The sequence below is a fragment of the Urocampus carinirostris genome, chromosome 5, assembly GCF_059441175.1.
Source record: "Urocampus carinirostris isolate Australia breed hairy pipefish chromosome 5, RoL_Ucar_1.0, whole genome shotgun sequence".
Classification (NCBI taxonomy): domain Eukaryota; kingdom Metazoa; phylum Chordata; class Actinopteri; order Syngnathiformes; family Syngnathidae; genus Urocampus; species Urocampus carinirostris.
In genome coordinates, this window is record NC_142353.1 from 21,721,913 (window position 1) to 21,734,236 (window position 12,324).

The following is a 12,324-nucleotide window of genomic DNA, read 5'->3' on the forward strand; positions in this document are numbered from 1 at the left end:
TTCCGGTCAGGTTTTTTTATTACAATAAAATTCATCAAAAACAAATAAAACATAATATTCTGGCCTTGTGAGTAGAGAGCAATGCTGTGATGGTTTAACAAGTGCGCTTTCAAAATGGCGGACCAACATTTATATACCAAATGTGCAGACACAGAGCAGGCTATGACAGAAATGAAACAGAAGTCGGTGGAAAATCCCCAAATCCCAGCTTCACACTAGTCAGTTAAGGTATTATCTCACATGAGTAGCGAAATTATTTTTAAAAAATGTAACATTATTAAGTAAAGTGTTCAAAAATGTTAGGCAATTTAGGGTACAAGAAGAAATTATGATCAGAGTATATTGATGAAAACATACAGAGAAAGAAAATGAAATGCAATTTCACAGGTTCAGACTTCTAATTTAAGCTCACCCAATTCATTAAGAGCAGAAAAACTAAAAGATACACTTTTTCGGTCCTCCTCTGTAAATAACAACATGAAAGGCATTAATTGAAATAAACACATTTGAGCATGTTAAGACTTTCAGGTACAATACTGTAAATGCAACCAACTTACCTCTTAGCATACTTATTTCCTGACTAACATCTTGATACACATTGGCCAGTGATTCCTCCTTTGACTTTAATCCATCTAAAAATACTGCAAAAAAATACCCATGACATGTAAATGTATTTATTCATTTAAACAGGAGGGTCACTCCAAATTGGATTTGCATTCCTTGAAGTATACATGAAAATGGCGTCATCCTAATAGTACAAATAATTGAAATGCCAACCTACGATTTCATTGTTTTTCTTCACTAGCACTATAATTCAGTGCAAGGAGTGCACTAGTAGTAAATGTCACTAGTAAGGTGAAACTGTTTACTGTGCATTAGTGTGTACTGTACTACTAGTAACGCTCAGGATGCTAATGGGTTGAGTTTTACATGGTCACAAGATATAGCATGATGGTTACAAGCAATGTTCCCTCTAATTTTCCACGGGTCTGAGCGTTCACACAAAGTCGGTGAGCAACGCTTGAAACAACAGTGAGCAACCATAATCCCAAGTGTGGCAAGATAATTAATTATCAAACATGTCCAAAACTTGACATCAAGTTACATTTTGCTGAGTTTCCGGCAATGCAAAATTATTTTTCTCTTTTGAATGAATTGACTCATGTACGATTGCAAAGGTTGTACGGCCTACAAACGTCGTTTGTTCTTACAATTCTTTCACAAGATATCCATTTCTTTTGATTTCCTGATATATTTTGTCGCATAATATTAACATTTTTGGAGGCTTATTTAGTCAGTTGTAAGATACAGAACTGTACTTAATCATATTTTTTAGTGGAAGTACAATGTTGGCAACAAGATTCACTTGATATAATTGGAAATTATTTGAATGCAACACAAACTTTTTCTTCTTTTTTCCATGTTTTTTTCTACTTTTTTAAAATTCCTTTTAAAAAAATCTCATTTTGTTAATTTTTTCCGAGCTGTTACTTTTTTCTTTTTGTTTTCTATTTACTTTTTTCCTACATTTCTTTCTTTTCTGGCTTTTTTTCTAAGTTTTTCCTTCTTTTTTTCTCTTCCTTTTGTTTCTTTTTTTCTCAGCTTTTCACTACTTTTTCATTTTGGTATTTAAGTCATTTTGTGCATAATTTTACATAATATTTGGTCATGTTGGGATTAAAGAAGCAAAAACGACCCGAAGAGCCGGTTCCTTTTAATGAGCCGAGCCGAAAAAGCCGGTTCTCGACAAACTCTACTGACTTTACTTTTCAACTTCGTTCAACATTGACTTCAAAATACTGCATTTAGGACACAACGTCAGGGTAACCCGTGTATTTTTACCTTCATGCACTGTAACTTTGACTTAAGTCGCTTCTTAATTAGTAATTTTGAGCCCTCATTTTTGTGCGCTGGCTAGATTTTCTTGTGCTGAGAATGTGCGAGCAGTGCGCAATTGCGCATGCGCGCAGCTTAGAGGGAACACTGGTTACAAGTAATATTTGTTGCAGTGGACAGAAATTATGAACAGTAGTTAAACATAACTAAATTGACGTATAGCCACCTTCAAATCAATGAATTATGGGGTTATTCATCAGTTCTTCTGATAAAATCTAAAAACTGATGTGGTGCTCTGAAAGGCTGGATGAGCTTAATAGAAATAGTAAACTCATCTACCCAATGAATTGATGCATCAATATTCGGTTTGAGTAATTGATTGACCCAACTATTCGCTGCGGCAAAAAAGTAGTCTGAAAGTCTGACATTGCAACTCTGGACATTCCGTCCTCCTCACTCTTGATCCTCCCCCGTTGGATTCCAGAGGTCACAAAAAGAAAAACAGAAGTTTTAACAATGGAATGTTTTAAGGCTTATCTAATTTTCAGACAAAATGATGAATGATGTCAGAAAACTTGCCTTCGGAACTGAGTTTATTGATTGAATCAATCCACTGTTATAAATGACTGAATCTAGCCTCTCTCTGGTTTCTGAATGAATATCTAATAAAATCACAACCCATGATAGTTTCAAAGTTGCCTCAATTTATGATATAATGCTTTCCCCACCATCTACATTACGCAAAGGTGGGAGAGGTTGCTATGGGTGTCGCTAAGGGCAACACCCAGACTTTGTGCAGAAGAGGATGTTAAAGTTCTAACAAACTTCCAGTTGTTTTTCGGACAGTGAAATAACAACTTCTCTGGCCACGTGCTAGCAAAGATAGCCATTTATTTTCTTTTTTTGTTTTGCTTTTTTTAATTTTGTTAAATATTTCTAGTCCGGGAGTTCAGTCTGGAAACACTAACATATGCTACCAGAAGTTGCTGGAGGGTAAAAGAAAATAAGACCCGCCACTTGTTGCCTCCAGCTTAATCTCGCTGACAAAGTATGTGACTCTGGTCTTAATGAGTCCATGAGACTGCACAATTGCTACCTGCCCAGAAAGAAATGGTTGGTTCCTGCTTGAGACTGTCTCCTGTAAATTGTTTTTCTGTTGGCTTTTTACTCTATTTCCTCGAATTGGAGTGACCCAGGGAATATTGATCTGATTCGAATTATGCCAGATTGCCTAACTGTTCCCCATGTGTCTTGATTAAAGTACAAAGAAGCTTACCTCGTAAAAGAAGTCACAGTGAAATTGTGTGTGTAGCCACACTCAATTTTTAGATTAATTAAGACATTTTTTCAGCCGTTTAAGATATATTTTTTTAAAGACAAACTTAACAGAAATATTATGTCTGCCACTTCAAATTAATTTGAGTATAGACTAAAAAAATTACCTACCTCCCAAATACGCGACAATAGGATGCACCCAACATTAACTAATTTACGTTTAAACTTTGTATGAGTCCAGTACGTACCAATTCCGGTTGCTGTGTTCTCCATTTCCTGGCGGTTCCTCAAGTACATGGGCCACACATGTCCATCGAAGTAGCCCGGTGGGTCAGGCGGCTTATAGACCCTTAAACTGGGCAAGTAATGTCAGAGTGGTTACATGTTGACGTAAATGCCAAGAAAATACTATTATTACAAAAAATTATAATCCTGAGGAAAAAACACAAACCTTCGTCTCTCTTTGCAGATGTCATACGGTATTTCCAAAAAGTATTTTTTGTTCATTAGCTCAACCAACGGCCTGCAAACAAAAGGTACGACAGTTGATTTAAGTTGATCTGTGTTTTAGTACTATAATCTACTCTAGTCTATCTAATAGATAGGAAGCAAATGAATAGAAAAGTCAACGTTTGGATCAGTTCACAGATCAGGGTCAAGGATCGTGTCTTTTTTCATGACAGCAAAAAAGACTGGGCACCTAAGCACAAGAGTCTTGTCTAGTCATGTTTATTTGATGAAAATGGTGAAGGTAAGAAAGGGAGTTTCAAATACAGCGCAAATGCGTTTATTTGTGCGCGTCGAAGAGAAATACAAACCTTATAAGGAAGGAAACACATACTGAATCCATCTATTCATTGAAAAATGTTGAAAATAGCTCCTGTTTTCACTACAGAAAAACCATATCCATTTTTCTGCTATCAAACATTTTTTTTAAATGCTAGGGAGGCACTAAAAAGCGTCAACAAAACAAATGTAACCCAGAGAAGGTTTACCAGGTGTAGAAGTTCAACTTTGTAGGTGATAAAAATCATTTTTTTCTGCCTTTTTGCCCCAGCAGCTGGTGCTTTTGTCTGTCCAGGGCATTTTGTTGACATGAGAAACTTGTAGTTGAAGAAGATTTGCGCATACATAATGTCATTTCGTCAAGCTGTTTTACGTATGTTTACAACTCAGACCACAAGGTCACTGACGTGCCAGCAGACAGAGGCAGAAAAGGGGCAGGGCAACTGTTTAGCCAATCAGAAAGCAGAACACAATGCACGATGAAAATCTGCGACTTAGCGAAATGGAAATTTGTAAACTGCGATACAGCAAAGGATTACTGTAATTGCAAAATGTTCTTTTTTTTAACCTGTGATTGAATATCAGGAACCCTTCCACAATTAGCACAAATACTTGGTCATCTGATGACGTCATCTCCGCAGTGTCATTCTCTTTCATCAAGAAAGCTTGGGGGTCTTTTCGCCAAGATTCTAAACAGCTCAGCATGGCATCCATCTCAAGAGCATCCAGCGCTAGAAGGGTCATGCAAAAATACAATGTTTTGTTATTGTCTAGACCTCTCAAAACAGACTTGAACTTCTGGAGACAACCTGTCTCAAATCGCAAAAAAATTAGAGTAGAACCAAAAATTGATAGTACCATTATCTACTTGAAAACATTGCCATACACTTCCTGAAAGGTTTACCTCAAATTCTGGACTAAAAGCCACTACTTTTTTGCTCCATTTAAAGAGGGTTTTTCTTTTGTTTTCGTGGCAGCACGGAGGAAAATGGCAAGCTGGTTAAAGAGCACATCACCTCCAGTCTCCCCTCCTCATTCGACCCCTTTCAGTTTGCCTACAGGACAAACCGCTCCACCAGGGATGCCATCTCCTCTGCGCTTCACCTGAGCCTGACACATCTAGAGGAGAAGAACACCCATGTGCGGATGCTGTTCCTGGACTTCAGTTCAGCATTCAACACCATCATCCCACAACATCTGGTAGACAAAATGAGACTCCTGGGTTTCAACACCCCCCTGCGGAACTGGCTGCTGGACTTCCTCTGTGACAGACCCCAATCAGTGCGGATAGGTCAGAACAGTTCAGATGTCATCTACCTCAGCACGGGCTCCCCCCAAGGCTGCGTCCTGAGCCCCTTGCTGTTCACCTTGATGACACACGACTGCGTCCCTAGGTCCGCCACAAACCACATCGTGAAGTATGCTGACGACACAACAGTGGTGGGCCTCATCAGGGATGACAACGACCTGGCCTACAGAGAGGAGGTGGAGCAGTTGGTGGGCTGGTGCAGGGACAACAGCCTGGTCCTGAATGTTGACAAAACTAAAGAGATCATTGTCGACTTTAGGAAAAAACAGCCCAACCATGCCCCACTTTGCATCAACAACAAGGCTGTGGAGGTTGTCAGCAGTATAAGGTTCCTAGGGGTGCACATTACAAACAAACTCACCTGGTCCGTGAACACTGCATCACTGGTTAAGAGGGCACAGCAGCGCCTGTACTTCCTGCGGAGGATGAGGAGAGCCCACCTGCCCCCACCCTCCCTCATCACATTCTACAGGGGCACCATAGAGAGTATCCTGACCAGCTGTATCTCTGTGTGGTGTGGAGGCTGCAGCGCTACCGACTGGGGTAGTGTGAGGAGGGTAACGAGGACAGCAGAGAAAATAATCGGGACTACACTTCCCTCCATTCAGGACATTGGCCAGAAGCGCTGCCTATCCCATGCTAAGAACATTACCGGGGACCCCTCTCACCCCCATCATGGACTGTTCACTCTGCTAGCCTCTGGGAAGAGGTACTGCAGTGTGCGGTGCAGGACCACCAGGCTCCACAATAGTCTAGTCCCCCTGGCCATTAGACTGTTAAATGGTCAATCTAACATATAGTTAACTTAAATCTAAACGGCTGCTAATCTGACTTTTTGCACTACTGGCAGTTTTTTTATAGCTTGCCACTCCTGGCACATTGCTCTCTGCACTATTGTAATTACAGCGTTATTGTTACAGTGTTAATGTTACTGTGTACCTGACTTGTTAACCTGACTGCCCATTTTGCACATCTGGTTAGCTACTCTTCTTGCACTATCGGCACTATGGTAAAATACTATACGTAGCCAAAATACAATTCAACTTTATTTATATCTGTACATTCAAGGAAACTGTGGGGGTCAGATGCATCGACATTTCGTTCTGTATACACGTGTACTAGAATGACAATAAAGTAGATCTGAATCTGAATCTGAAGCTGCTCTTTTTCACAATGCATGTGCTCTAAATACAAAAGACCACAATGAAAGCTGGAAAATTTTTTGACACCTTTTGAGATAAATGAGTCCATGTTCTTGTCAACATTATTCATATGATACATAACAGATGTAAAATGGGAGGTTTTAGAGAACTTATTTTAAAATTTACAACATACATCCAACATTTCACCTTTTTTACCCACAAATTCAGTCCTCATTTATCTACATCCGAATTGAACATCAATGGAAGTCGTCCATCAAAAATGCTAAACTTCTCTTTCTGCGTCATCTGTGTCAATATCAGGTCGTTAAAGTTTTCTTTCATCTTCGGGGGGACAATAACAAGCATATGTAAGTTGATCCACCAATGACAACAAAAGTCAGATCTGTGCTGCAATCTGGCACTATTCACCACAATATGGTTGCCCTGGCACTGTTGTCTAGAAATATAGGCCCTTATTTGCGTTTTCTTTCGTCCTAGTATTAAATATGTGTTCGTATTTCTAATGTCAATCTTGAACGGTCACATGATTTGAAAACACACACCATAAACAGCTCAAGCGGAACTGAAAAGCAACAGAGCTGTAGACAACATCATGTAAGACATGGACATAAGTTCTGTTCTTATATTTGAGCATGCGGCTTTCAATCAGGTTTGCTCTGTAGTCTGAAACTTAAGGTATTTCAAAACATTGCCATGGAGTTCCTAAAAGGGTTTAATTAGCAAACACATTTTACTGACCATACTACAATACCTTTTACACATATTATGGGTTTAAAAAAAAGAAATCATATATTCCTTACTATCATACTGCTTGAATCCTTGACTGTCCACTGGTACCACAGAATCGTCCTGGACAATAGAATGAGAATGAATCCACTTGTTCACATTAATTGACAGATTTGCTGCCCGGTTTCTGAATGACTCACCTTAAAAAAGGAATCCTGTGCAATGATACAACTATTCGGTATCTTTTCCTTTAAAAGTCTGGAAAGAGTGGATTTACCTCCATTGGTCATTCTAAAAGTAGAGCAGAAAAATCATAATGTACATTTTTTTAATAATACAAAACATGTACGGTATACAATTTTCAAAGGACATTTTTTATGTTGGGAAGCACTGCGGCGCAGTGGTTAGCACGTGTGCGGCAAAGTTCTGAAGTCACGAGATCGAACCTCCTGTGTGGAGTTTGCATGTTCTCCTCGTGCTTGCGTGGGTATCCTCCGGGCACTCCGGTTTCCTCCCACATTCCAAAAACATGCATGTTAGGTTAATTGGCCGCTCCAAATTGTCCCAAGGTGTGAATGAGCGAGCGAATCGTCTGTCCCTGTGTGCCCTGCGACTGGCTGGCAACCAGTTCAGGGTGTCCCCTGCTCACTGCCCGAAGATAGCTGGGATGGGCTCCAGCACCCCCGTGACCCTACTGAGGATAAGTGGTGCAGATAATGGATGATTGGAGATACTGTATACATCCGAGTAAATATTTAAATTCCCTGTTAACATTGATTTTGAATTGTATTTTTTCTCCAATGAGTTTCATATAAAGTGTTGACACTTCAATGCAGTTGTTTGTAACCCGTACATTTTTTACATATTTTAATAAATTGTTCGATTGTGACAAAAAGGCCACCTTTTTTGGCTACATTTTTAAATTACCGGTAATTAGTTATGACAGCATGTGTTGACGTTGAACAAAAAAAATACCCGCATGAAAATCGGTATTGGCACTGGTGTAAAAAGTTGAACAAGTTATTATCCATTTTCAATTTACATATATTGCCTTAACGGGACGTTGACCCGAGCAAAGTGGCCTCCACGTAAGCACGGCGGACTGCTACAGCACGCTGACGACTCGAGTGTTCTGTGACTGTACATAACGATGACCTCTCGGATTTAGGGCACAACATTCTTTATTACTCCACCCCGGAGCGCATGCTTTGACCACCAGGGGACAGTATACACATGCAAGATTCAAAAAAACACAGTTGTTTCTCCTTAAACCCCAAAAAAACAATCAGGAGTTATTATTATATTAATATAATAAATAATAATGATAAATTATTATTATTATATCTTGTATTAATTCTTATTATTGTCATTGTTGGTGACTGAATGATTTTAAGTGATTACTAGCATTATAGAGTTAATAGAGGGGTAAAACTAAATTATTCTGATAGTATAAAAACAGTGATGGAGGTTGTGACAGTGATGATGGTGATGTTGATTATAATGAAGAGACTGCGTATCCACAGAGCCAATATGAATGTGTATATGTAACGGGTGTGATAATAACTTTTATTTTATTGAAATTCCTGCTAAAATATGTGTATAGTTTTTGGTAAATGTCCTGCAATGCTGAGTCCAACAGTGCCATCTGCTGGTATGGGGTGGGGTTTGGTTTTGGCTTCTAACATGTGACCAGGAGGCGGGGTTTTGTCAGTTTAACCAGAGTACTACAAAGGTAAGACATATCTTTTGGTGCTCCACAAAATAAGTTAATTTTAAACATTATAACCCCAGCTGACAAATCTCTCACCATGCATAGTAATGTGATTGATATTGTCAAGCTGTTTTGATTTATTTTCGTTTTGTTTCTGTTTTACTAAATATTAATTCCCCTTGTAGAGATCAAAGAGATCAAACCCAGCAGAAAAAGCTAATGTTGTGACTCATCCATTTGCAGGTAAATTGTACCCATTTTTATACTCATTATTGTTTTTATTCCTATTTTTTCATATACATTAAAAAAGGATGATGTTGGTTAAAATTCAGAGTAAAGAAAAACATGTTGAATTCATTGTAAACGTTAAAAATCCACTATACGATCTCTTGTTAAAAGTATCTTGTTAAAATGCAAAGATTTATAAATGTATTGTGATATTCTAAAATGTATTTTCTGTGAAGTGAAAAGACAGCTCTTTGATATGCTTTGTTGTCAGTTTAACCAGAGTACTACAAAGAGATCAAAGAGATCAAACCCAGCAGAAAAAGCTAATGTTGTGACTCATCCATTTGCAGAACTGTAATAATAAAAACCTCATCATCCAGTCCAGCGTGAATGTGGATCTTTGGTGGGACACGTACAACGCGGTTACATTGGTGCCGTGACCCGTGACTTCTATCAAACTCGCCGAACCGAGGACTGTCCTACCTGCCACATGAGCTCACAGTATTTGAAATTTTAGTTACATGAGCGATATTGTTTAGCTCATTACAGTGCAGTGTCACAGTGATACGAAGGCTGCTGATTTATTTTGTGATTTTGACTTATTTACATTTTTTTCTGTTAATCTTTGAAACATGTTTAATCAGAGCAATGTGTTAGCTCCACAATTTGACACACCTATTCACTTTGGCAGGGGCAGGGGCATGTTTACCCCCATCCCCTCTGATAATAGTTCTACCCCAGGTGGTGCGACACATAGAGTAGAGGCAAGTTCCAGTGTGAGCACCCATAATGCAGCTGACCAACATGCTAGCCTACCTTCAAGCTCAGGTTATTTGTGCTCAACCTAACCGTTATGGTCTTAGGGTCCGCCAGTCCATCAGGCCTCCTAGTCGTCTTATTTGTCAGATGAATGACCATGTGGTAGGTGACAATCATCTGTCCGCAATATCTGCAAGTTTCTAGTTTAAGTTCAGTAGAGATGCACTTTCAGTTTGAGTAACAAAGCTTGAGTAAGAAACAAGAATTGTGCCTATGTGAGCACTTACAACTACAGGAACAATGTTTGATATTTCAGAGATGTAACAGGCATCTTTGAGTCTGTGCTTAGTTAGGAGTTTGATCGCCTCCTTTCTTTTCACACTCCTTTTTGGGAGAGTTTTAGAACTGACATGCACTTCAGTTTGTTCCTTGTAATACTGTACCAGTTTTCGTGTCCTCTTTTTCATCAGTATTTGCCTTTTTGGCATGTGATTTTTTTTCTGTTTAGTGTAGCACACCCATATTTAGCAGAATTTCAGGGGGGTGTATGTAACGGGTGTGATAATAACTTTTATTTTATTGAAATTCCTGCTAAAATATGTGTATAGTTTTTGGTAAATGTCCTGCAATGCTGAGTCCAACAGTGCCATCTGCTGGTATGGGGTGGGGTTTGGTTTTGGCTTCTAACATGTGACCAGGAGGCGGGGTTTTGTCAGTTTAACCAGAGTACTACAAAGGTAAGACATATCTTTTGGTGCTCCACAAAATAAGTTAATTTTAAACATTATAACCCCAGCTGACAAATCTCTCACCATGCATAGTAATGTGATTGATATTGTCAAGCTGTTTTGATTTATTTTCGTTTTGTTTCTGTTTTACTAAATATTAATTCCCCTTGTAGAGATCAAAGAGATCAAACCCAGCAGAAAAAGCTAATGTTGTGACTCATCCATTTGCAGGTAAATTGTACCCATTTTTATACTCATTATTGTTTTTATTCCTATTTTTTCATATACATTAAAAAAGGATGATGTTGGTTAAAATTCAGAGTAAAGAAAAACATGTTGAATTCATTGTAAACGTTAAAAATCCACTATACGATCTCTTGTTAAAAGTATCTTGTTAAAATGCAAAGATTTATAAATGTATTGTGATATTCTAAAATGTATTTTCTGTAAAGTGAAAAGACAGCTCTTTGATATGCTTTGTTGTCAGTTTAACCAGAGTACTACAAAGAGATCAAAGAGATCAAACCCAGCAGAAAAAGCTAATGTTGTGACTCATCCATTTGCAGAACTGTAATAATAAAAACCTCATCATCCAGTCCAGCGTGAATGTGGATCTTTGGTGGGACACGTACAACGCGGTTACATATATTCATTTATTTTACATGAAAATACACAGAACAGCTAACTGTGGAGCACAGTTATTAATGATGTCAAAGAGGTAGGATTTAATAAGCATATGCTTCTTCCTACTCTCGTGTAAGATAACACTGTTTTTGGTTTGTTTTGGGGATTTGTTGTTTTGTTTTTGCTTTTGTCATGTTCGAAATAAAAGTTTCATTTATTCATTCATTCAAGAGTTGCACAGTTATGGAGAGTTATTTAAAAATCTCCCATCTACCGATTTTCACAAACCATTGACCAAAATACACAACGTGTCTGCACAAAACTATTGTTGAACTGTCTTGCAGCCAACCGCGTGTTTGTCACGAGCCGCAAACAAAATCCACACTTTGTTACGGTTGCTTGTCTTCAACACTCTCAATTTCTACGTTTTATATTATTTTCTTATTCGGTTAAAATGTTACCATACATAAAGAAAAGAAAGGGGGATATTGACGGTGAAAAATAGTCTTACTCACCCACCTACTCCCACAATTAGTGTCTTCATTTCTGTTTGCAAAAGTCACGAGTGGATATTAGCTCAGGAAATACTGTTTACTTCTTATATAGTGCAAAATAAATATGCTAGCATGCTCAGAGCGTGCACAAATGGAGCTGAAGTCTTGTAAGACTAGTTATACTTTCACACTAGTGTGGGTCGTTCACGAACGTCTCGATTCTATGAGCCGTTCCGTTGAAGTGAGCTGGTTACCCACTAATCAAGAGCCGCTTCCCTCCAAGACGCTTTTTCCCTCTTGTAGATTGATCAATATGCATTTTTTCCCCATAGATTTCGTTAATGACTTTACATTTTTGATTTTATAAGGTTACATTTTTTTATTGATTTTTGTAGAGCTGTAAATATTTTAATTTATGTTTTCTGTGTTTTTCAGAAATAGCGTGTTTCACAAATAGTTGTGTGATTATTTTTTTTTACATTAAATAATGTCAAGTTTATCCTTGTGTTTCTTAGCTTTTTTGTTGTTGCAATGAAAATTCATATTTTTTTTTTACATTTTGTTGTGTCGTGTCCAAGTTGCTTGACTTTAAAGTTGCTTAGTATAAAAGTATACTTAAAAGTTAGTGTAAGGATAAGTATAAATGAGTCAAAAGTTCACTGTGAAGTGAAATATATAAAGGCTA

At 38.1% G+C, this 12,324-nt stretch overlaps 1 protein-coding gene across 3 annotated transcripts in view; it reads right to left on the bottom strand.

Annotated features, from left to right (window-relative positions):
- Window positions 1–12,324, bottom strand: part of nmrk1 (nicotinamide riboside kinase 1) — a 191,301-nt gene continuing 178,977 nt past the window's right edge. The window contains exons 2-9 of one of the 3 annotated variants that reach the window (XM_088335086.1): window positions 11,661–11,796; window positions 7,296–7,386; window positions 7,170–7,218; window positions 4,466–4,628; window positions 3,563–3,634; window positions 3,360–3,466; window positions 558–641; window positions 1–463 (exon numbers count right to left, since the gene is read on the bottom strand). In XM_088335086.1, coding sequence (XP_088191212.1) covers window positions 390–463; window positions 558–641; window positions 3,360–3,466; window positions 3,563–3,634; window positions 4,466–4,628; window positions 7,170–7,218; window positions 7,296–7,386; window positions 11,661–11,689 — 669 coding nt within the window. In that variant the 5' untranslated portion in view covers window positions 11,690–11,796 and the 3' untranslated portion in view covers window positions 1–389. Of the gene's footprint in view, window positions 464–557; window positions 642–3,359; window positions 3,467–3,562; window positions 3,635–4,465; window positions 4,629–7,169; window positions 7,219–7,295; window positions 7,387–11,660; window positions 11,797–12,324 lie in introns of those variants that run through there. The other 2 variants (XM_088335087.1, XM_088335089.1) reach the window with 2 other exon arrangements.